Here is a 23,588-nt window from a genome sequence, read left to right as displayed (position 1 = left end):
CTACTTATAACAGCAATAAAAAAAACATGTATACCCAGTATGCTTGTAGATAGGTCTTTTTTTCCATTTTGGTTCTGTCACTTTAAAAATTATATTTCGAAGCTGTGTTATTAGGTTCATAAAATTAGAATTATATGACCTGTGTAGTGAATTTAACCTTTCTGTCATTAAGAAAAGCCCTCCATTAGCTGCAATAAAGCTGTTTGCCTTAAAGTTGTGCGATTTTAGGAGAGCTATTTCAGCATTTTTTTTCCCTTCTGTATCTATGTAAAGTTTTATCTCTTGTATATAATTGTGTGGTGGTCTTTTTGTTTGGGGGGTTTTGTTTGTTTGTGGGGCTAGGAATGCTAAGCATTTTAACCTGGTCTGTCAGTTTCTTTTCATTAAATTATTTAGTCTATTTGTGTTTAGTGTTTTACTAATGTATTTGAATTTAAATATCATGTTCACTGTTCTTTATGTTCTTCCTAATTATGTTTTGTTCCATTCCTTCCCTCTTTTATATTTCATTTTTAGGGCTTACCTCAGATGTTAAAATGTGCATCCTTGACGTATTAAAGACTAAATGTAAATCAGTGTTTTTACCACTTCCTGGACAATTAAAATTGAACTTTGGAGTACTTTCATTCCAGTTCACCTTCCTCCTGCCTTTTGTATTATAGTCTTTTGGGGAGGGGAGTGTTGGGAATCAAACTCAGAGCCTTGACCATGTTAGGACCTTACTCAACCTCAGTCCCTTGAATTATAATTTTTGTGATCTTAATTTTCGGTAGTTTTAAAATCCATGAAAACACTTTATATACATTCACTATTATTTTAGAATAACCTTCATATTTACTTTTTCTGATTGTTCTTCATTCCTACCTATATGTTCATGTTTCCATCTGGGAATATTTTATTTTTCCCTAAATAATTTGTGTGTGTGTGTGTGTGTGTGTGTGTGTCTGTCTGTCTGTGGTACTAGAAATTGAATTAAATTCATGATGCTACATCTAGCATTTTATATTTTTTGAGACAGGACTTTGCCAAATTGCCGAGGCTAGCCTCAAACTTTCAATCCTCCTGCTTCAGTCTCCTAAATCCCTGGGATTATAGGCATGAGCCACCTTGCTCAGCTCCTTTTAGTTTTTCTTTCTTTCTTTTTTTTTTTGTATTGAGGATTGGACCCAGAGGTGCTTAATCACTGAGCCACATCCCCAGGCCCATTTTTTATATTTTATTCAGAGACAGGGTCTCCCTGAGTTGCTAAGTGGTTTACTAAATTGCTGAGGCTGGCTTTGAACTTCTGATCTGCCTCATCCTCCTAAACTTTGGATTACAGGCATGTGCTACCGTGCCTAGCAGTCTTTCTTTTAATAGGGGACTGCTACTTCTGAATGTTTTCATATTTTCTTAGTCTAGAAATGTATATATTTCATCTTCCCCAGTGGAGAATATCTTCACTGCATATAGAATTCTAGGCAACACTAATTTTTTTCACCATTCTGAAGACATCCTTCTTCTGACTTCTATTGTTTCTATTGAGAATTCAGTTGTCAGTCTTACTTTGTTCCTTTGAAAGTTGGTTATATCCCCTTTCCCCTCCTCTAACTGCTTTTAAGATTTCTCTTTGTTTTTGACTTTCAGCAGTTTCACCAGTGATTTGTCTCAATACAATTGTAGGGTGCTTTTTGTATCATGGTTTGATATTTTCATCAGTTTTGGATATTTTCTGCGACTGCCTCTTCAAAAATGCTGCCTGTTCCTGATTTTTCTTCTTCTTCTCTTTCTAGGATTCTAATGCATGTATCTCAGATCTTTTCATTGTGTCCTTCCAGTGTGTCTTACATTCTTTTTATTTATTAAAAATAATAAATATTAAAAATAATATTAAAATATTACATTATTTTTTAAAATTTTTTATTTTCCCACCTCTTTTTGTCTTCTGATCCAGTTTCCAGTTTATTTTTCCTTTTTCATTTTTTATAATTTGCTGTTAAACCCTTTCAGTGTATTCTTTTTTTAAAAAGAAATTTTTTTGTAGTTGTAGATGGCACAATATCTTTGTTTTATTTATTTATTTATATGGTGCTGAGGATAGAACCCAGTTCCTCACACATTCGAGGTAAGTGCTCAACTACTGAGCTACAACCCCAGTCCCCTTTCAGTGTATTCTTAATTTTAGTTATTATAATCCTTAGCTCTAAGATTTTCATTCAATTTAGTTTTAAATTTCTAGTTCTCTCCTGAAAGTCCTGTCATTTAATTTATTGAGTACATCAATTGTCATGTTTCCTGACTTCAGGAACTGATGTATTATAGATTTGGCTGTATTTTTTTCCCCTCGGGTCAGATCTTGGCTTTATGTAGACCTTGGTTTTTTGATTGTTTGCTAGACATTACTTGAGCGTGGGGAATAACATTATTTTCCAGAGATTTATTTCTGCTTTTGATTGGCAGCTCATCCTTGGACAAATCACCTCGTTCCATTCAGACATTGGAATCTGGGCTTTATTCTTTGTGAGGACTGATCTATTTTCATTCACCCCTATCTGTGGGATATGACCCTTCTGGATTCTCGCCAACAAAAACTAGTGTTTTTAAAATCAGTTTGTGTGTATGTGTGTGTGTGTATACATATTTTTTTTTCCACCTCAAGTCAGATCTTGGTTTTATGTAGACCCAGTTTTTTTGATTGTTTACTAGATATCCCTCTCTCTTTCTTTAATTCTTTCTTTTTTTCTTCTTCTTTCTTTTTTTAACCTTTGAGCAATGCAGCACAGCTACCTAAAGTGTTGATCAACTTGGGCCATTGTTGAAAGTGGATATCTTCTTCTCTAGGTGTTTGCTATTCCTTCCTACCTTTAAATAAAATCTAGAATATGTGGCAAGTTTTTAAATATGCAAAATTCAAGTTAGTGGCCTCCTCATAGCATGAACTACACCTGTTCCATATGTTCCCATATTTCACATAAAAAGACTGTGTTAAAACTCTAGAGCAATATCAGTTTAGAAAATTTCTGGTATTTTTAAATTTTTATTTTAAATAAACAGATTTTTTAAATACTTTATTTAAAATAAACAGATTTTATTTTAAATAAACAGATTTTAAAAATCAGATTTAGAAAAACAAGATCTACCCCAAGCTTTGTTCTGTATTATAATACAATTATTGTGCATCTCATGGGTACCCATTTCCACATTTTAATGAGTCCTGTTGAGAGGAAACTAAAGAATTTGCTCATTCCATGCTTCAAATAAATTTCAATTCATTTACCTATATTTCAGTAATACAATTTGGACAGAATTCTCTTGTTGAGAGATTGTTTCAGAGGTTAGCAGATAGATTCTATTTCTTTTTAGATTGCTTTGTATCTTCATAATTCTTTCTTTGGTGTGCATTTGCAGAGGGAGCTCGTGAAGAAGACCTAGATGCTGTGGAAGCACAGATTGGTTGCAAGCTTCCTGATGACTATCGGTGCTCATACCGAATCCACAATGGGCAGAAGTTAGTGGTTCCTGGGTAAGGTGTTCAATGTTATGATTATTTTAGTGATGTAAATTACTTTCTAGAATGAAAGTAAATAAATTGTATTTCTAGTTACCCTTAACAGTTAAAGCATATATAAGAATTTCTTCTTCCTCCTTACAGCAGTCATTATACAAAATCTATAACTTGAATTTAAGTTTATCAAAATAAATATATCTCATAAAGATACCATTTCAGGGGCGTTGGGTTCTATCCTCAGCACCACATAAAAATAAAATAAAGATGTGTGTCCACCGAAAACTAAAAATAAATATTAAAAAAATTTCTCTCTGTCTCTCTCTCTCTCTCTTAAAAAAAAAAAAAAAGTGAAGTCTGGTGAAGGAAGGGGGAAATGAGTAAGAGGGGAGAGGGCTTAAGTATAATTGTGAATATGTTGTAATTAAACTGTTAAGAACTCTTGACATGTTCATCCTGCTATAGGCCAGGTAAATTGTTTGGAGAGTTTGATATAGATTCTATCTAGTCTACATGTTAAAAAAAAAAAAAAAAAGTGATAATTTGGGTCTGTGGATTTAGTTTAATGGTAGAATGCTTGCCCAGGCATGCCTGACCCTGGGTTTAATCACCAGTACCAGAAAATTTTAAAAAAAGAAAAGAGTTTTATCTTTTTCAAGTGCAACATATAATTGAATGGCCTATTTAAGACTTCTAAAAAGATGAATCACATTAGGAACCATCAGGTAACCCTTTATCTATATTATTGTCCACATATATGAAGCAAGATTGATTTCTTTTACCTTGCAGATTTCAAGTTTGTGAAATTTGGGACATAGTTGAGGCCAGTTTATCTGATTTACAATGTTTAGCCTGATTATACTGTCTGGTTTCATGAAGTAAACTAAAGGATGTATCAAGATAAAGTTATCAGAGAATTTATCCCTTTAAAAATTAAATTAACCATACATATAGCAAAACACTGGCAAATGAATAGATCATGGCAAGATGGATTCTTTAAAGAAATTACATTTCTTTTTTTTTAAGCTGACATTTAGACAATTTAGACATTTAATTTAAATCAGAACCTTCTGTCTGATCAAAAAGAGTTTGAATATGTAGAACTGTAGTGTTTTGGTTTTCCCTGTTTAGAATTATGCTGATCAGTACTTATAAAGTTATCAGTATGAAATTACTCATCAAAAATATGAAGCACAGCTATTTGTTTGACACTGTGAGTTTTTTCATTTCCTTTTCATCTCCTCAGGTTGTTGGGAAGTATGGCGCTGTCTAATCACTATCGTTCTGAAGATTTGTTAGATGTTGATACGGCTGCCGGAGGATTCCAGCAGAGACAGGGGCTGAAATACTGTCTCCCTTTAACTTTTTGCATACATACTGGTTTGAGTCAGTACATAGCAGTGGAAGCTGCGGAGGGCCGAAACAAAAATGAAGTTTTCTACCAATGTCCAGTAAGTAGGAAGTGTTAATGTGGTTTTTGGGATACATACTAACAAACATACAAAGGTGTGCTTTAGATGTTATCAGGGTTGTAGAAGAGATACAGAGCATTGTGCATTTTAGTTAGAGAGCTGATATTCTGACATAATGGTATGGAATGCCAAAAGAAAATTTTACCATGGGCAAACATTGCATGCTATTGTATATGTAGACCGAAAGCTGTGATTTGTGTTAAGACATTTTAAGTTTAAGAGAAAGTAATGAAGAACTTCTTGTTGAAGTAATTAATTGTAACATATGCTTCTGACTTTTAATAAATTTAGCTTTAGAACATCCTAGAATTGTTCAGATCTCTTGACTCTAAAACCAAAAGCCCTTTCTTCTAGGCTAGCAAGCCATATATCTTATAACCTCAGCTTCCTAATTATGTTCTTGAAGGAGAATTTCCTAAGTTCACTGGAACAATATTAGCACTATCTAAGTTTATTTTATTGAGAAGTGTCCTGCATTCTTCCAAGGACTTTATAGAAAGAGCCTAAAAAAGTATAAGAACTGGAACTAAAAGTGTGAGGAATATCTGAATGTTGGTTAGAACACTAATTTTTATTATTATCTGTTTTGCCTTGTTCCAAGAAAAGATCCAGGTAATGAAATAAATGTATTTATATCAATTATATTCTTTTTCTCATTTAGGACCAAATGGCTCGGAACCCAGCTGCTATTGACATGTTTATCATAGGTAGGAGAAGAAAAATGTAATTTTTTCCCTTTCCTCCTCCCAGTTTAAAAAAAAATGAGTTGGTAAAACCTTTACAGTTATGAGCAGCTGGCAGTTTTATACTTGGATGTTTTAGGGCTTTTTTGGTTTATAAAGTACTACATGGCAGCTATCATTGGAAAAAAAATTGTGCCCTATGTGATCTTGTGCTCTTAATGCTCTTATAGATCAGTGAGATACATGGCATTGCTGTATGTGTAGTTTCCTTAACTCATACATACATCTTCCATTGATCATATTAATATGTAATTGGAGATAGAGTTATATAAAGTGACTTTAAACTTTTTCTCTTTTGGTGCTATTGGTGTAGTAAGATAATGAATGATAAATCACAATAGAGACCCAAGAAGCAGCAGTCTTCAAGACCAGTCTGAATTATGTGCTTCAGAAACTCCTTGGCACAACTAGTTTTTCTTGGCCATAAAAGGGTGTTTCTTACAGTTTCCCTTTGGTACTGGAGATTGAACCCAGTGGCACTTTACCACTGAACTACATCCCTTTTTCATTTTTCATTTTGAGACAGGGTCTTGCTAAGTTGTACAGTATAGTCTTGAACTTGCCATCCCCTGCCTGAGCCCAGTAGCTGGGATTATAGGTGTGTGCCATCATGCATGGTTTTTAAGAACCTTTCAGTTGGTATGCAAGTGCAGCTTACCCTTTTATTCTTTATTCAGTCTTATCAGGTTTACCTTCTATCTATCTAACAGAAGCTTCCTGACCGTCCTGGTTTTTAAAGGCATTGCTGGCACATTAAACATCCCAACATATTAATAGTAAAGAGGGGTTCTGGGAGGGTAGCTCAGTGGTAGAGAATGTGGTTAACATATGCAAGGCCCTGGGTTCAATCACCAGCAGCAAAAAAAAAAAAAAAAAAAAGGCCTTGCTGGTTAAGTTGTCTGTATTTACTATTTAATTATATCTTCTAATTGAACTCTTAAGCAGAAAATTAGTGTCCTCTTGTTCCATTCTGTGACATAGCCCAGGTTTGTGGCATACTTTATAATATCAAGAAGATCTTACCAGGCGTGGTGGCACATTACCTGTAATCCCAGTGGCTCTGGAGGCTGAGCAGGAGGATCGCTAGTTCAAAGCCAGATTCAGCAAAAGCAAGGTGCAAAGCAACTCAATGAGACTCTGTCTCTAAATAAAATACAAAATAGGCTGGGGATGTGGCTCAGTGGTAGTGTGCCCCTGAGTTACCTGCCTCCTCCACGCCCCCCCCCCCCAAAAAAAAAAAAAAACAACTTACCTAGTAAGTTGTAAAAAGCTTTTAAATTTAGGCCCTAGCTTTCAACTCACTCTGACTCATGTGGTCTCTGGTTTTAAGTTAAGCACCTTCTGGAGATTGTGCACATGCTGGTTGCCCCCCACCCCCCATCCCTGGCATCTTTGCATGACACACCTTCAGAGATGACCATCACAGCTTTAGCTCAGTAGTGCTACTCAGTTCATGAACTAGAGGCTGCTGGGACAATAAGGTAAGCTGCTGGTAGTCTCTGAGTTTCTTACTCTTAGTTTGGTGTTAATCTGATACAGTACAGAAGAAACCATTGCAACAGAGTACTAACAGTAGTCTGATAATGCTATCATAGAAGCTGGGATTTCTCCTAGGATGGGAGAGCAAGAAAAGAGATGTGAGATCACTGAGGAGAGAGGAAGTGGGAAGTCAGTGCTGGGGAAAGAGCAGCTTCCTTTTATTATCTTGGCAAAACCCACTACTACCAAAGAAATTCACACATGGGCTTAGTTTAGAAGGTAAATTACTTGAGAACATGTAAATTGCATCTGAATTCAATTAGGTTTCAGTTTCATGGGATGATAGCTCTAGGCATTCAGTGCTCTATTAATAGATACTTAAGATGAGCTTAATAGTGAATGCTGCCTACTCTGTTCTTACCTTAAAGAACATATATTGGTTTGTTTTGTAATAAGTTAAAGTACACTTAAGTATATCATGCCAATTTCCTTTTGATGCAAACCATAAAAAATTCATTTCTTATGTGACATTTCATGAGGTACACGAAATGATTTTTAAAACTCTTCAGTGAAATTACTAGTTCTAAAAACGTAAACTTGAGTAAAAATACATTAAAATATGTAAAGTAAGAAATCTAGTAGGAGATGAAAAAGAGGTACATGCAAGGAATAAAAAATAAAATGTAAAATTATACCTTCTATGATTTTTTTCCTCTTTTGTAGTACCTGTGGATCAAACCTAGAGTCTTTTGTGAATTTTAACGATATTATTCATATACCTCCCTAATATCTTATTCAAAATGGATGGCTGGGGCTGGGGATGTGGCTCAGTGGTAGTGCGCTTGCCTAGCATGCGTGAGGCACTGGGTTCGATTCTCAGCACCACATAAAAAAAATAAAATAAAGATATTGTGTCCACCTAAAACTAAAAAATAAATATAAAAAAAAATGGATGGCTGATCAACAATCTTTGGACAAAATAGCATTTAATAAATAATGGGTCAAGTCAGATGGGCTATTAGGAGACACTGAGAAAAAAGCCAGCTATTATAGTTTACCTTCTCTTAGTCAGTGCCTTTAAAATTTGAAAGCTTTGTATTCTCAGATTTAAGCTAAATTGTATCTTCTATCATACCCTAAATAAGATAATAAGAACTATACATTTAGCATTTAACATTCAGTTTGGTGGATGCAGAACTGAGTTAATTGAAACCAGATTACAAAGAAATTGATTGAATACATTAATTAAGGGATTAATATGTGTTAGGCATTGAGCTGTATTAACAATAAATCACAGGGTCTGATGGAGCTATGTTGTATTACCTAGTTATATAAATATGACTCATCTAAATACTTGTCATTGATCCTGTTACTACATTCTGGGTCTGGACTCAGCTGTTCCCATAATTCTTTTCTGCTTCAAGCTGGTCACTGAGAATATAAAGGTCACTGAGCGACTGAATATGTAGTAGTATGCAACTAGACCGCTTTGGGATTGGCCTGATGCCCAGAACTCTACAGTGCCATGTCCTTGGTAGATGACCAGACTAAGCCTGGCTTGTGCCAGAATTTTGAATGTGAGTCAGGATGTAACTGAACCACTATGTATACTGTTCATCTGCGAATAGGTGCTGGTATTTTTCTTATAGATTCTTCCTAGACATTGCTGTATCTCCTTTGTCTTATGTGTTTTAGAAATTATAGGCAGATTTTTCATTATTGTACCAGAAAGTGTTATCAAGTACATTTAAAAAATAGTTTGAAGATAGCTGTGGGATTCCCAAACAAAAATTGGGAGGAGGGAGAGGGAGACAATTCTAAGGAAATAACGTAGATAGAATAGAGAAAAGATATCTTTAAATAGTTCCAGTTTTAGTATCACACCTTAAACATAGAGAAATTATAATTGTTTCTTGTGTAGATTTTGCAAAAATGATTTGTCCTTTTTTTTTTTTTCCCTTATTTTTCTCCCTTTCTGGCTTATAGGTGCTACTTTTACTGACTGGTTTACCTCTTATGTCAACAATGTTGTATCAGGTGGCTTCCCCATCATCAGAGACCAAATTTTCAGGTATTTCATTTGGGGCTTTTTGGATGGAAATGATTAAAATTCAGAAAAAGCCATTCATCACAGATCATGAGATGAAGTTTCCCCAAGAAGGTTAATAACAGAACCTCTCATTATCTTGAATCTTACTATTTTATTCTTAACTTCAAAGCCAAAACATTTAAATACTTAATCAGTTAGGATTTTTCTTATCTTGGAGCATGCAGACAGAAAACTGAATTTAATTTAGAAGCTATGAATCAATATTAGGTATATAGTTTCTCTGGGGGAAAAAAAAGACTCTTTGCCAATGAATAGATTTATTATGAATGGCAAGACAGCAACTCCTGGCAAATATTTTTTATTATCTCTAAATGGAGCATTTAAGGTTATAGTTAGTATTAGAGTTCATAGTAGCTTTTGTGGCAGAAACAATATATTAATTACTTATTAGATGCCTTTGGTATAGAGACAGGAACAGTAGTTTAATTATACATTAGAGGCTCACAGTACATACTTATATATTTTTTATACATTTTTTTTTCTTGTCAGAGCCATCATTTAGCAGATGTAGCTGGATTTCAGATATTTCCAAAATTTTCTTTTTATTTTAGTTTCCAAAATAATTATCAAATGCAATCCATTATTTGAACCACTGGTCATTGTCCTTGATTGCTGTCATTACTAAGCCAGAGTTTAATATGTTTCTAATTTTGTTTTAAATTTAATATGATTTCAATTTAAATTTTCATCCTAAAGTATAAGCAATTGTGCATTGTATCTTTTTAAACCTTTTGTGGAATTGAAATTGTTTTTAACATATTTAATGTTTTAAAATTTTCTAGATATGTTCACGATCCAGAGTGCGTGGCAACAACTGGGGATATAACAGTGTCAGTTTCCACATCATTTCTGCCAGAACTCAGCTCTGTCCACCCACCCCACTATTTCTTTACATATCGCATCAGGTGAGAATTTTAAATGGGGCCGCCTTTCAGTTCATGGTGGAATATATCCAATAAGTGGGTTGCTCTTGCCCCATTTGATGTGATATATAAAAGACTTTGTACATGGGGTCTGGTGTATGCTAGAGAAGCTCTCTACTACTGAGCTACATCCCTAGCCCTAAAATGCATTTTGAAAGATAATTTCTTGCTGAAATTTGGAGGAAGGTAGATACATAGAGTTTTTGTAATGGACTTTGACTTTATTATTAACCTCTAAGTTATTTAAATTATTTCTTGGCCATATACTGGGTATAAAGTTTTTTGCCAGGTACTGTGATTATAACTGAGTTATAATCATCAAAGCTCTATATTAGAATTGTAATGAATTCTAGAAGCTGTCAGTTGCCAAACATAAAACCTTGCATTATAAGTTTCATCTCTCTTGTCTATATTCAATTGAAAAAATCTAATAAATATCTCCTGAGTGCTGTATGTAGGTTATACATGTTATTGTGGATTTGATTAAAAGCAAATCTTTAAAACTTACTTTTGTTAGAAGTATTCTGTGTTATGACAGTCTTCAAGGGAGTAAGGATACTTTATTTTAAAAGACATTTTTATATATTTTATACATTAAATGTATATTTTATATGTATAAAATATGTATGTTTCTATAGAAAAATATTTATGGATATTCATATTCTAAAATAAGATGCGTATTTTATAAAGGAAATGTTTAATTTAAATATTTACAATATATAAAATATATTACATATGTTAAATATATATTTCATTTTAATATATCTATAGAAAATATTAAGCTGTTTATTTCATATATAAAATGTAAAATTTTTAAAAGTATTTTTTAAAATATTATTTTTTAGTTATAGTTAGACACAATACCTTTATTTTTAATGTGGTTCTGAGGATTGAACCCAGGGCCTCACATGTGCTAGGCGAGTGCTCTACTGCTGAGCCACAACCCCAGCCTCTAAAATATATCTTTATATATTTTAGTATATAAAATGCATGTAAACTGGGCACTGTGGTGCATGCCTGTAATCCCAGCGATTCTGGAGGCTGAAGCAGGAGGATCACAAGTTAGAGGTTAGCCTCAACAACTTAGTGAGCCCCTAAGCAACTTAGTTGAGACCCTTTCTCAAAATAAAAAAAATTAAAAAATGACTGGGGATGTGGCTCAATGGTTAAGCACCCCTGAGTTCAATTCAATCCCCAGGCTGCCTCCCCACCCTGTCCCTGCCCCAAAAAAAGGGCTTCTATACATACTTCAGGTATTTTAATAATATATACCCATGAGAAAGCATCCTGGGATTTTGGTATTACATGTAGCCTTTAAAATGTCCAAATATATAGGTATAGGTGGTTTTTGTTTTATTTAATTGAGATCCTTGTAGGATTTAGAAACACTTAAAATATGTACTTATAGGGCACTCAAAGTGAAAATAAAAGATAGCAGATTCCTAGAGAAAGAGGGAGATGATAATATGGAGAAACAGAAGAGAAGTTTAATTCTGGTAACTGTTGAAATTTTGCTTTGAGCTTTTTAGAAGCTGATGGAAATGAAACAAAACTGGGAAAGAAATACCATCACTTCTTTGGATATTTTTTAATGGCAATATACTCTAGAAAGCATTTGCTGAATAGATCTTTATTTGAACAGCAAGAGAGTCTTCTTACCATTGTATTTCTTTATATTTATGTTGCCCTTTGTAAGGTTGATCCTCACTGAAAGTTAAGTGCATAAATTGAGTGAAAGCATTTCTTGTGGGGGAACTAAACTATTTAAGCCAATATCTCTGAGAACTTAGAGAAACTTAGAAAAACTTAGAACTTAGATAATATTTGACTTTTGTTTGGGTTTCCTAGTTTCCTTTGGAAATTTTCTTTCATGTATTAACTCTTAATACTGTAGCTCTTAAACAAAAGAAAACACACAAATTTCAGATTTGTATCTTTTATCATTTTTCTCCAGGATTGAAATGTCAAAGGATGCACTTCCTGAGAAAGCATGCCAGTTGGACAGTCGCTATTGGAGAATAACAAATGCCAAGGGTGATGTAGAAGAAGTTCAAGGACCTGGAGTAGTTGGTATGTAACTGAAGTTTTAGGTTTACACATCAGTTTATTCAAAGGAATTTTAGACTTTGCCTCCATAAATGTGTTGTATAGATGTTGTTATCAGTTAACTTTTCTAAGGCTAGGGGTATAGCTCAGTGGTGTAGTGCTTGTCCAGCAGGTGTGAGGTCCTGGGTTCAATCCCCAGCAAAACACACACACACACACACACACACACAAAGTTAACTTTTCTAAAATTATACCAAACTCCATTGTTCAGGCATTGATTTCTCTTCCTGAGGCTCATTTGGGGTTAATATTCTTGCTTTCATTGTTCTTTTTTAAAAACTGATTATTCAGTATTATATTTTGTGAGTTAAGATGGCATAAACAGAGAAAATAGACTTCATAATCTTTTTGAAGTTTGGAGGGAGATGTTGAAATTAATAGCACAGATGTTTTAATTATTTGAATTTCCTTCACTTTAGTTCTGCTTACCATTGACATTCAACTTTTTTAAAAATTATGATGGGGGGATAAAGATGTAGCTCAGTAGTAGAGTGCCTGCCTAGTATGTCCAAGGCTCTGGGTTTCATTTCTAGCACCACTAAATAAATAAATTTAAAAAAAAATAAAAAAATTATGATTATCCTAAGTTTCTGAACCATCAGAATATTTAGGATTCAAAATGTGCTTTAGGAAAATAGCATCTAAGCTGTATACTCTTATTATTAGTCTTGCATGTACATAGCATTCAGTTTAACATTTTCTAATTCATTGCCGAGAATAAATATTCTCCATTTGTTTGTTTATCTTTTGCAATAATGAGGATTGAATCCAGGGGCACTCTACCACTGAGTTACACCTCCTGCCCTCTTTCTCTCTTTCTTTCTCTCTCTCTCTCTCTCTCTCTCTCTCTCTCTCTCTCTCTCTTTCTTTCGACAGTCTTGATAAGTTGGCAAGGCTGGTTTCAAACTTATGGCCTTCTGCCCCAGCCTCCCTAATTGCTGGGATTACAGCTATCTGCCACTGTACCCACCTCTTCGTGTTTATACAGTGAATTTTTCTTTGACTGAATCTAGTGTTAAGGAAGTTTATTAAGCCATAATTCTTTTTTTTTTTTTTTAATTTGGTCTATTGGTGTAAGGACTCTCACTTCGACATTTTGTCTGTTCTGAATACTTAGGATGAAAGTTCTCAACCTTATGTTTTATTCTCTTGCTGCTGTTAAACAGATTACCCTTATCCCTGTTTGAGCTCTATCTGGGACACTTTTTCATTACTCATGTCTGTTTTGGTACTAGGAATTGAACCCAGGGATGCTTTAGCACTGAGCTACATCTCCTATTCTTTTTGTTCATAACTTTGAGACAGGTCCCACTAAGTTACAGAGGCTGGCCTAGAACTTAGATTCCCCTATCTCAGCCTCCGGAGTTGCTAGGATGGTAGGTGTGGACCTATAATCATCACACCTGGCTTATTACTCATGTCTTAAATATTTCGTCTTTGATGCCTTAAAACACTTTGAATTTATGTGCCTTTTTTCATTTTGTTGTGATTTAGGCTATATTCCCCATCTGCTACATTGTTGAGAATTTGGGGAATATAGGAAAAAATGTCAAGAGGAATAAAATATTTGCTTACAATTCCCTCATTGTTAACATTTTGTTGTGTGTCTTTTTAAGTTATTCCCCACCCCCAAATTGTACACTTACTTTCACATAATTTACATAGTGTCTTAGAGAACAGACCTTATTTACTGTAATGGGGAGCTAAGTTTTCTACTTCTGCGTATTTTTACTGTTTTCTCTGCAGGTGAATTCCCTATCATCAGCCCAGGTCGGGTATATGAGTACACCAGCTGTACCACATTCTCTACGACATCAGGATATATGGAAGGATATTATACCTTCCATTTTCTTTACTTTAAAGACAAGATCTTTAATGTTGCCATTCCCCGATTCCATATGGCATGTCCGACATTCAGGGTGTCAATAGCCCGACTGGTAAGTTAAATTTTCCCCTCTAGTGTTGATGGTATATGACTTTGTAAAATTAACTCTACAGAGGATCTTTGGTTAGGCAGACAAGCGATTTGTTAGTAAGTTTCTACAGAACCCTGGACATTCGGAGGAAATATGGAAGTATCTTGGGCATGTGAATATGTTAGGGGAGATGAACAGCAGATAAACTAAACTCACTACTCTTCAGCCAGAGAAACTACTGTTAACCTGTTCTAAAGAGTCATCTTCTTTTCCACTATTTCCAGAAACAATTCTGTGGTCTAGATATGTTAGAATATGAGAAGTACCATGCTAGACCGGTTAGATTGACTTTATTTTATTAAGACTGGGAAGTTGATTTTTTTACAATTTTTTTTGCTAAAATTCCCTGTGTAGTAAAATAAACAGATATTCTGTAACAATTATGATAAAAAGGGTAAATGGGTAGATTTGTATTTTTAACAGTTTCTTTCTGGGACCATTTCTCAAGTCAGCCACGTATATTTTTAAAACCTCATGTTTAGGGTTACCTTATAACAGGCATAAAGTAACCAATTTTATGGGACTATAAAATGATAAAAGGAAAATTATGAAGCGTAGGACTGAATGTTCAGATAATGCCCCCATCTCCTGGACTGGTCCTGATGGGTGGGTCTGAAATAAGTCTGGAAAGATGGATGTGATATTAACCTGACTCTGAGATGACAGTCTCAACTCCTATTCCGAAAGAAAAGGATGATGATGAGCCCTTAGGCCATGATACTTGTTGTATGGTGAAAAGAAACTACAGTCTGGATTTGGAAGTGAAATTTTAATTTTCTTCCAGATGGAGGAATGCTAGAAATTGTATTTCCAGTACTAGAAGTTTGCCACTTCCTGTGACAGACTTCCATTTTTTCACTAGCCCAGTATCTGTCTGAGATTGGTCTATCTTATTCTTAAATGGTTGATATTCATCTGTGAAGCTATTTGGGACTGGAGTTTTCTTTGTGGGAAAAATTTAAAATATGAGTTTAATTTCTTTAATATTCATATTTTCTATTTCTTCTTGTTTCAGTTTTGGTAATTTGTGCCTTTCAAGGAATTTGTCCATTTCATCTAAATGTTGAATTTATTGGCGTAAAGTTATTCACAATATTCCCTTGATATCCTTTTAATGGCTACAAGAATTGTAGTCATATGTCCTCTTTTGTTTTTAATATTGGTATTTTATATCTACTCTTTTGTTCATCACATGATTATTATCATTTTTGTTGATTAAAGGAACAACTTTTGGTTTCACTGATTTTTCTCTATTCATTTTTCTATTTCATTGATTTCTATAGTTATCTTTCTTTTTCTACTTTGGGTTTAATTTGTTCTTCTAGCTTTTTAAAGTAGAAGTTTATTGATTTTAAATTCTAAGCACTGTTTTAGCTGTATTTCATAAATTTTGGTGTGTTTTTGTTAACATTAGTACAAAATAGACCCAATTTCCCTTGTAACTTAATTTTGACCTGTGACTTTTTTTACCAATGTGTTGATTTCTAAACATTTGGGAACTTTTCAGTTGTCTTTTGGTTGTTGTTTTCTAATTTCATTGTGGTTAGAAAACTTCCTCTGTATTTTCAATACTTGTAAATGTTTTATGGCCCAATCTTATGTGAAGAATTTACATATGTTGGTAAATGATCCTTGTGTATTTGGAAAGAATGTATATTCTGCCATTGAGGGGAATATTAACATATACAGGTCAAACTAGTTAACTGTGTTTTTCAAATATCTGTATATTTATTGCTTTGGGGGGAGGGGGACCTTTGTTCTGTCAACTACTGAAGAGATGATTGTTGAAATTTCCAACTAAGATTACAGTTTTTGTCTATTTCTCTTTTCCGTTCTGTCAGACTTGCCTCATGTATTTGGAAGCTTTATAATTGTGTACAAATGTGCTTAGGATTGTTGTGTCTTTTTAATGAAGTGATTCTTTTATTATTATGAAATCTCCTTCTTCATCTCCATAACATACTTTGTCCTGAAGTTTAAAGAGCACTAAAGCTTGTTTGGCAGCTAAGCTACTGTTGGGTCATCTTAATCCTTTTGAGGGTTGTTTTCTTCAGTATTCGATGGGGCAAGTGTAAAGTGCTCTCTACTTAAGGACAGTCATTCTCCAACATTTCAGTTTCATGACCCTCTTAGACGCTTAAATTCAGTAAGGGCTCCAAAGAACTCTTGCTTACATGGGTAACATTGATAATTATCATATTAGAAGCTAAAACTGAGAAGTTTAACAATATTTACTTAGCAGTTCCTTTTAAAATTACAATAATTACAATAAATAAACCCATTACATGCTCAACCCTCTCAACTATGTATTTATTTACTTAGAGTTTTAGTTTCTTCTTAAGCACAAATAAATATATTAAATCTTGACCTGCCTTATGGAAAATGTTTCTTCTCAAGGATGAGAGAAATGAGAATTCTGGACATATTTCTAACTGACATAAAAAATGCAATGGGGGTTGTATTTGTCAACCTTTGGTTTCTATATTAGTTTTCTTGATATATAAATTCAATTGTTTTGCTCCTTTCTTTTGTCCTCTACCAGTCTGATTAATTAGAAGGCTTAACATTTCCTTTTTCTTTATACTCTGCCATTTTAAAAAATGCTGTTGGTCAGTCTTTGTCTTTCCTTGCAGGCAGGTTGTTCATTTATTGTGCTTGTCGGAGGGTGTTGTAGAAGCTCCTGCTTCTCATTTCTGTCGCTGTGTTCCTCTTTCTATCTGCTGTTGATGCACGAGCACTTTCATCTGAGCATCTCCCTCTTTAGCCACATGGATCTCTTTAAGTTTTTCTGTTTTCTTCATTATCGTAATTAATAATCATACTACCTGGAGCTCATGTTTTAGTATTTTCAAAGTCTTCCCCTTCTTGCCTTTGGGACCTACTGAATTTTAAAGTCGTCATTCCTTAGATTAAAAAAAAAAAACGGAAACAAATAATGGGATATCTTATACGTCACATCTGTGTATCCTTTCGGATTGTTATTGTTAGTATGAAAATAAAATTCTAAGTGACCCAAATCCTTTCTCCTACATTAATTCATTTTCTCATTCAACAAATATTTGAGTACTGTAGTCAACAATACAATCAAAATCCTTGCCTTGAAATTTACATTCCAATTAGAAGGAAAGCTGTAACAAACACTGTGTACTCGTGTCAAGTAGTAACGAGTGCCATGGAGAACAGTCAGAGGATAAGGAGTGTCCTGTTGGGCTCTGATGTAAAGATGTGTCAGGAAAGGCCTTGGTGACACATAAGCTGAGACATGAAAGGAGCAGAGGGCGCCGAGTGGATATGTGCAAGAAGAGTATTCAGCCAAGGAGCAGCAGGTGCGGAGGTTCTGACACAGTTGTGTGGCCGGTGTGTGAACCAAGGAGGCCAGTGCGGCTGGAGCTCCGTGAACGAGGAGGGGAGCAGAGGGGGTGAGGTGAGGTCAGAGGGCGGGGGTGCTGGATCATAGAGTGCCATAAGAGCCCTGATGGAAGGACTTTCACTGACATCATGCCCGAAGTTTCCAGTTCTCAGATTACCAACTAGAATTCTGTCAGATATATCAACATTTAAGAGTTGTTGTATCAGACAGAGAGAAAATTGGCAGTCAGGAGTAAGTCAAGGCTTGCTTAGAGGTATTGCTTGAGCAAAACTGAAATTTCCAAGATATGTTTACATAGTGCACGTTCATCATCACTCCTGTCCTGTTCTAGAGCCTCCAGCAAGTGACTGTTAGAGCAGAGGCTGCCCTTTCCCCACAGTGTGGATCCATCTTAGTGATACACTTCTAGTGAATTGGCAAGTGACACTGACTTCTGAAGCTAAGTTAGAAAAGGGCAATACGCCTTCAGCCTAGTTCTCGCTCTCCTGGAACACGTGCCTTTGCTGCCCTGAGCCACCACACAAGAAGTCTAGTTACCATGAAGCCACCGTGCTGGAGAGACCATGTAGAGACACCACATAGAGAGAAGGTGGTACCAGAAACCCCAGCTGTTTCAGTCTGGAGATTTGGATTACCCCAACCCAGTACCAGACATGTGAGCGAAGAAACCCTTGAGGTGACACCAGTTCCAGCCACCATCTGATTGTGACATCACAAGTGCTCAAGCGAGAACAACCCCATTGAGTACTTCCCAGATACCCAACCTGCAGAAACCAGGAGAGATAATATATGACTGTTGTTGTTTTAAGTCACTAAAAAAAATAAAGAACTTTTTAAAGTTAGAGGCTACCGATGTTTGAATTAAAATGATGTGTCTTTTTGGAAGGAGCTCAATAAAAATCTTTTGAGACCTCTTTCTGACAGTGCATTAAAGTTACCAGTAGAGGTCATACCTGATATTTTCACATCCTCTTTTCTGTAAGTATATAGAGAAACCAAGAAATGTTATGTAGTACATTAGTAGGAGAAGTTCAGAAAACTTTATCTTGGACTGTTAGTAGTCTACTTGCTATATTGTATGAATAATAACTACTGTGTGGGAGTAAGTATTGTCTTAGTGAAATATGTCTACCATCATAACAATATATATTTTAGAGTCTGCATCAGCATGTGCATTATGAAAACTACACTCTTACAGTCTGTCAAAACTCATTTGGGCGTGTATGGATTCTAGATAAATGAGAATTTGCATTAAATTACTATAAAAAACTAATGGACAATAATCTTATCAAAAGATTGTTTTCTCTTTCAAGGAAATGGGTCCTGATGAATATGAAGAGATGGAAGAAGAAGAGGAGGAGGAAGAAGAAGATGATGATGAGTCAGCCGACATGGACGAATCAGATGAAGACGAAGAGGAGGAGAGGAGGAGGAGAGTCTTTGACGTTCCCATTCGCAGGCGCCGCTGCTCCCGTCTTTTTTAGCCCGCCTTCTGCTGGCGGAAGCACTGGATGACTCTAGTCTGTTAAATAGAATTCTCAATAATGTAAAATAACTAAATTGTGCTTGGCATATAGCAGGAAACTAGCATGAAATATTGTTCCAGGCCCTGGGTCCTGGGCAACACTACATTAGGAATTGGATTGTTTTGGTTTGCTTTGTGGTTTTGAGGTAGAAAAGGAATTGGGAATTTTCTTTTCCAGGAGTCAGTAAAGGAACAGGCAGTTCCCATTTCTAGCTAAGGAACAGATAGTTCTCTGTTTTAAAATATTTTCTACTTACAAAAAATATAGAAATGGAGAGGGAATTGTTTTGAAATAAGGATTTAAAATGTAGCAGAAATACCTACTCAAGGATAGAGAGAAACTATGTGACTGAATGATTCTGTGAAAAGACTTCTTACAGTTGTGAAATATTTAGAAATGAAAAAAAAAATTGTAATTAGACTAATTCATTTAGTGATTCCTAATATTTTGTACTCACGGGGAACTAATTGACTAAATAACTTGAATGCTAATGGTTTGTCCTTTCTTAGACAATCTGTCCTTGAATTTAAAGTCTTTGTCACTAAGACCTTGAATTTAAAGGTTTCATAATTACAACCTTGAATTTAAAGTCCTCAACATGATGACTTTGAATTTAAGTTAAAGTCCTCACACTCTGATGTTTATCTTATTATTTACAAAGGTATCACTTGGAAATGTAGTGTGTGAAAGTATGTAGTGTGTTATTACCACAAGTTTCTTCACAATGTCTCATGTTGTCTAAATTTGTAAATACTGCTTCTGTTTAGTTTCTCATTTATACACTTGACCGTCTAACTTTGTGATAAGTGACATGAATTTTATGTTAGGATTAAGGATGTTTTCCTGAAACATGGATTTTTTTTTTTTTTTGTAATTATATAATTGAGAGTTTGGAATGAAATCCTTAAGTGTCAAAAACTCATCTTTTAAAAACAAAGTTTGGTTGCAATCCTGTATTTTGTGTAATTGCCTATTTCCCATAAGTTAAAGTTAATAAGCCTTTACTCTTAAGATGGAAGGTGGCATTGACACTCATTGGCCTGCAGCCAGAGTATAGCAGAGTCTCTCCTAGCTTTGTGTCCTCTTGTGCTCCACCTTCCATTTTCCCCAGGAAGGGTTCTTTTGTAAAGAAAGTAGTAGAAAGAGAGAGTAGTGTTCAGGCTAAGCAGCTGTAATCAGGGACCATGAAGAAAAACTTCCCCTTCCCTGTTGACTCATGACAAAACATAAAATACAGCCAGTAATTTGTCCTGCTTATTTTTCACATATATAGTCATACACTGCGCAATGATGTTTCAGTCAACAACAAACCACATATACAATGGTCTGCAGCCTCATACATCTTGTGTTTACCACATCTCTTGAATACAGCGTTCTCTCTCGTGCTTGATTTAATCTCATGTTGTTTTGTTCACCATGGCCTCTAAGCAAACAGAATCCACTAGTACTGCCAATAAGAGGCTATCTATGTCAAGTGATGGACCTGCAAATGAAGTTATTGAGGACTATGGAGGTGGGAAATCAGTAATGGTTATTGCTCACCAGTCAGCCATCCCACCATAGCTACCATCTTGAAGAACAAGAACAAAGTGATGGAAGCTGTTCAAGGATCTGCTTCACTGAAGCCAACAAGACTAGCAAAAATTCAAGACAGGTTTCTATTTGGTATAGAGAAACTTCTAATGGCCTGGATTGAAGACCAGGGAGAGAAGTTCATCATGATTGCCAGGGTCCTTCCCCAGCAGGGTTCAGGGAGTCCTGAAGGATGAGTGGTGTCAGCGCAAAGGATGAGACAAGGAGTCGTTCCTTTGGAGCAATCTCCAGAGAGAGCTCTCATGCAGCTTTCTCCGGGTCATCTTTTATTACAATTTTTCTCATCATTATGGATTCAGAATACATCATTGATTTTACAGTTTCCAGATTTTTCCCAAGATGTGACATTTCCTTAACAATCATCATGGGTATAGAAAAATGTGTCATCAGTTTACATTTTTCCAGGATATGACATTTGCTTATCAATTTTATGGGTACAAAATCAATAAAATGTGTCACTAATTTGCATTTTTCAGTTTCCCCAAGATGTACTATTTTCTTATTAACAGATGCCAAACTACGTAATTTAAGTCTCCCACCTGTCATTAACCTTTAAAGTATACCTGTACTAAGATCCCATCTAAAGAAGTCCCCTCAAATCTTATACTTAAAATATCCTAAGTCTATAAACTATTCTTACAGCATCTTAAGGACCCATACAGCTAAAAACTTAATTCTAAACTTAAGAATCTAAATAAAATAATATTTCTAACATTCTAAAAATGTGTCTTTAAAGCTACTTTAATTAATTCCTACATTTATTCTCATAAAATTGGTTGAGCTGCTTTTGTTAAAGCACAACACAAAGAAAAGACCACCAACTCCAATTTAAATCAAAGCAAGCTTGTGTCCAGGGCCGTCTCTCCCAAAACCCATGGGAATAGAAGACAGCCCCACAGCTCTCTGGGAGTGCAGCTTATAGCACAGAAAGTTGCAAAAAGGGGGAGGTGTCTTGAGAACTTAAATAGGATTTTGACAAGCATAACACAAAGGCAGGTAGTAGGTTTAATGGTCCAGCACTTAGGGAGTAAATTTAGATCCCAACATAAGAATTTATGAGGCACCACTAGAGTTTCAGAGAGGGTTGTTATCTGGTCAGGGAAAACCAGGAATGGGTGAGTTCAAGGCATGGGCAGGCATTCCAAGCAAGTTTAGAAAACGCAGTAATTTATAATAAAATCAAAATTAACTTTTCATACCTTTGTGGCGAGATGGTTCCCAATCTTAAGAGGGAATTAGGCTGGGTTTATCACTTTCTCAAAGAGTTTCTTTGTTTCTTGTCAAGGTACACTATTTCTTATACCTTTGTAATCTCTTTCACTGAAAGGCAAGTTCCGAACATCAGTCCAATAACCGCCAATATTAACTATGCTCATCATAAGTCCCTATGTGAGGTAAAAGAGGATTTATAGAAAAGGGGGGAATGTATCTATTTGCCTTAACTTTCCTAAGTGTATAACATGACTTTCCCTTAATCAAATAAAACTACATATGGTGGGTTTGTGCAATAAGCATAATAATTAGGCTTTATAAGGGGCCAGAGATACAGGCTTGGGTTCTTAGTTGATATAATTATCAAGGTGGTGCCTAAAGTTCTCATGACCTTTTGGAGAATGACTGTTGTTTATTATCAGTTTTGTCCTCAATGTGCTGAGATAGTAGGAAAAAACCTTCTATTTTGTCCTTGATATGCTGAGAAGTAGTAGAACAGCTTTCAAGGCATGAACTTCCTGTTATGTCCTAGCTATTAGAAATTTAATTTGGCTTGGCATTAAGCATACTCATGTCAAATTTACATAAAAAAGGGTCTCATGGTTTCGGTTTCCCACCAGTGAGGCTTTGCCAGCACTTATCAACACTGTGACATTGTCAAGACAGTGGGAGGGGGAGTGCCTTCACCAAATAGATGAAGGAGCAAATTCAGGCGAGCATCGATCCCACCAACAAAGGGAAAAGACAACAAATACAAGATGCAAGAGATTACTTCAAGAAAGATACTGAAAAAAAAAATCCTCAAAATAAAAGAAACAGTAAGCCAATTAAAAAACTCGATAGCATCACAACAGACTAGACCACCTGGAAGACAGAATCTCAGACAATGAAGACAAAATATAGATTCTTGAATAAGTTGACCTCACAGTGAAGATGGTAAGAATACACAAACAGAACATCTAAGAATTATGAGATACCATCAAAAGACCAAATTTAAGATTCATTGGGATCGAGGAAGGTTCAGAGATTAAAACCAAAGGAATGCACAATCTCTTCAATGAAATATCAGAAAATTTCCCAAGCATGAAGAATGAATTGCAAAATCAAATACTAGAGGCCTATAGGACACCAACTGTACAAAATTACAATAGATCTACACAAAAGACACATTACAATGGAAATGCCTAGTATACAGAATAAGAATAAAATTTATAGGCTACAAGAGAGAAAAATCAGATCTCAGCAGATTTTTTCAAAGCTAGGAGATCCTGGAACAACATATACCAAGCTCTAAAAGGTAATGGATACCAACCAAGAATCTTATATCCAGCAAAATTAAGCTTCAAATTTGATGATGAAATAAAAACCTTCCATGATAAACAAAAGCTAAAAGAATTTACAGCAAGAAAGCCTGCACTACAGAACATTTTTGGAAAAATATTCCACGAAAAGGAAATTTAAAACAATGAAATCTGCAAAGGGAAGAACTACAATAAAAGGAAATCCAACCAAAGGAGAAACCAAGTCAGGCAAAACACCAAAAATAAACAAAACTGACTGGTAATACAAATTATATCTCAATAATAACCCTAAG

General features: G+C 35.1%; 1 protein-coding gene across 2 annotated transcripts in view; it reads left to right on the top strand.

The window, feature by feature from the left end:
* Positions 1 to 21,257, top strand: part of Fbxo3 (F-box protein 3) — a 32,789-nt gene extending 11,532 nt beyond the window's left edge. The window contains exons 4-11 of one of the 2 annotated variants that reach the window (XM_046455781.2): positions 3,388 to 3,502; positions 4,731 to 4,935; positions 5,618 to 5,663; positions 9,165 to 9,249; positions 10,071 to 10,193; positions 12,166 to 12,281; positions 14,064 to 14,254; positions 18,977 to 21,257. In XM_046455781.2, coding sequence (XP_046311737.1) covers positions 3,388 to 3,502; positions 4,731 to 4,935; positions 5,618 to 5,663; positions 9,165 to 9,249; positions 10,071 to 10,193; positions 12,166 to 12,281; positions 14,064 to 14,254; positions 18,977 to 19,147 — 1,052 coding nt within the window. In that variant the 3' untranslated portion in view covers positions 19,148 to 21,257. Of the gene's footprint in view, positions 1 to 3,387; positions 3,503 to 4,730; positions 4,936 to 5,617; positions 5,664 to 9,164; positions 9,250 to 10,070; positions 10,194 to 12,165; positions 12,282 to 14,063; positions 14,255 to 15,308; positions 16,231 to 18,976 lie in introns of those variants that run through there. The other variant, XM_046455789.2, reaches the window with a different exon arrangement.
* Positions 21,258 to 23,588: the final 2,331 nt, after the last annotated feature.

Source organism: Marmota monax, unplaced genomic scaffold, assembly GCF_021218885.2.
Source record: "Marmota monax isolate L192 unplaced genomic scaffold, Marmota_monax_Labrador192_F-V1.1 WCK01_AAM20220418_F8-fsc00047, whole genome shotgun sequence".
Taxonomy (NCBI): domain Eukaryota; kingdom Metazoa; phylum Chordata; class Mammalia; order Rodentia; family Sciuridae; genus Marmota; species Marmota monax.
This window is presented reverse-complemented; position numbering and strand designations above follow the sequence as displayed.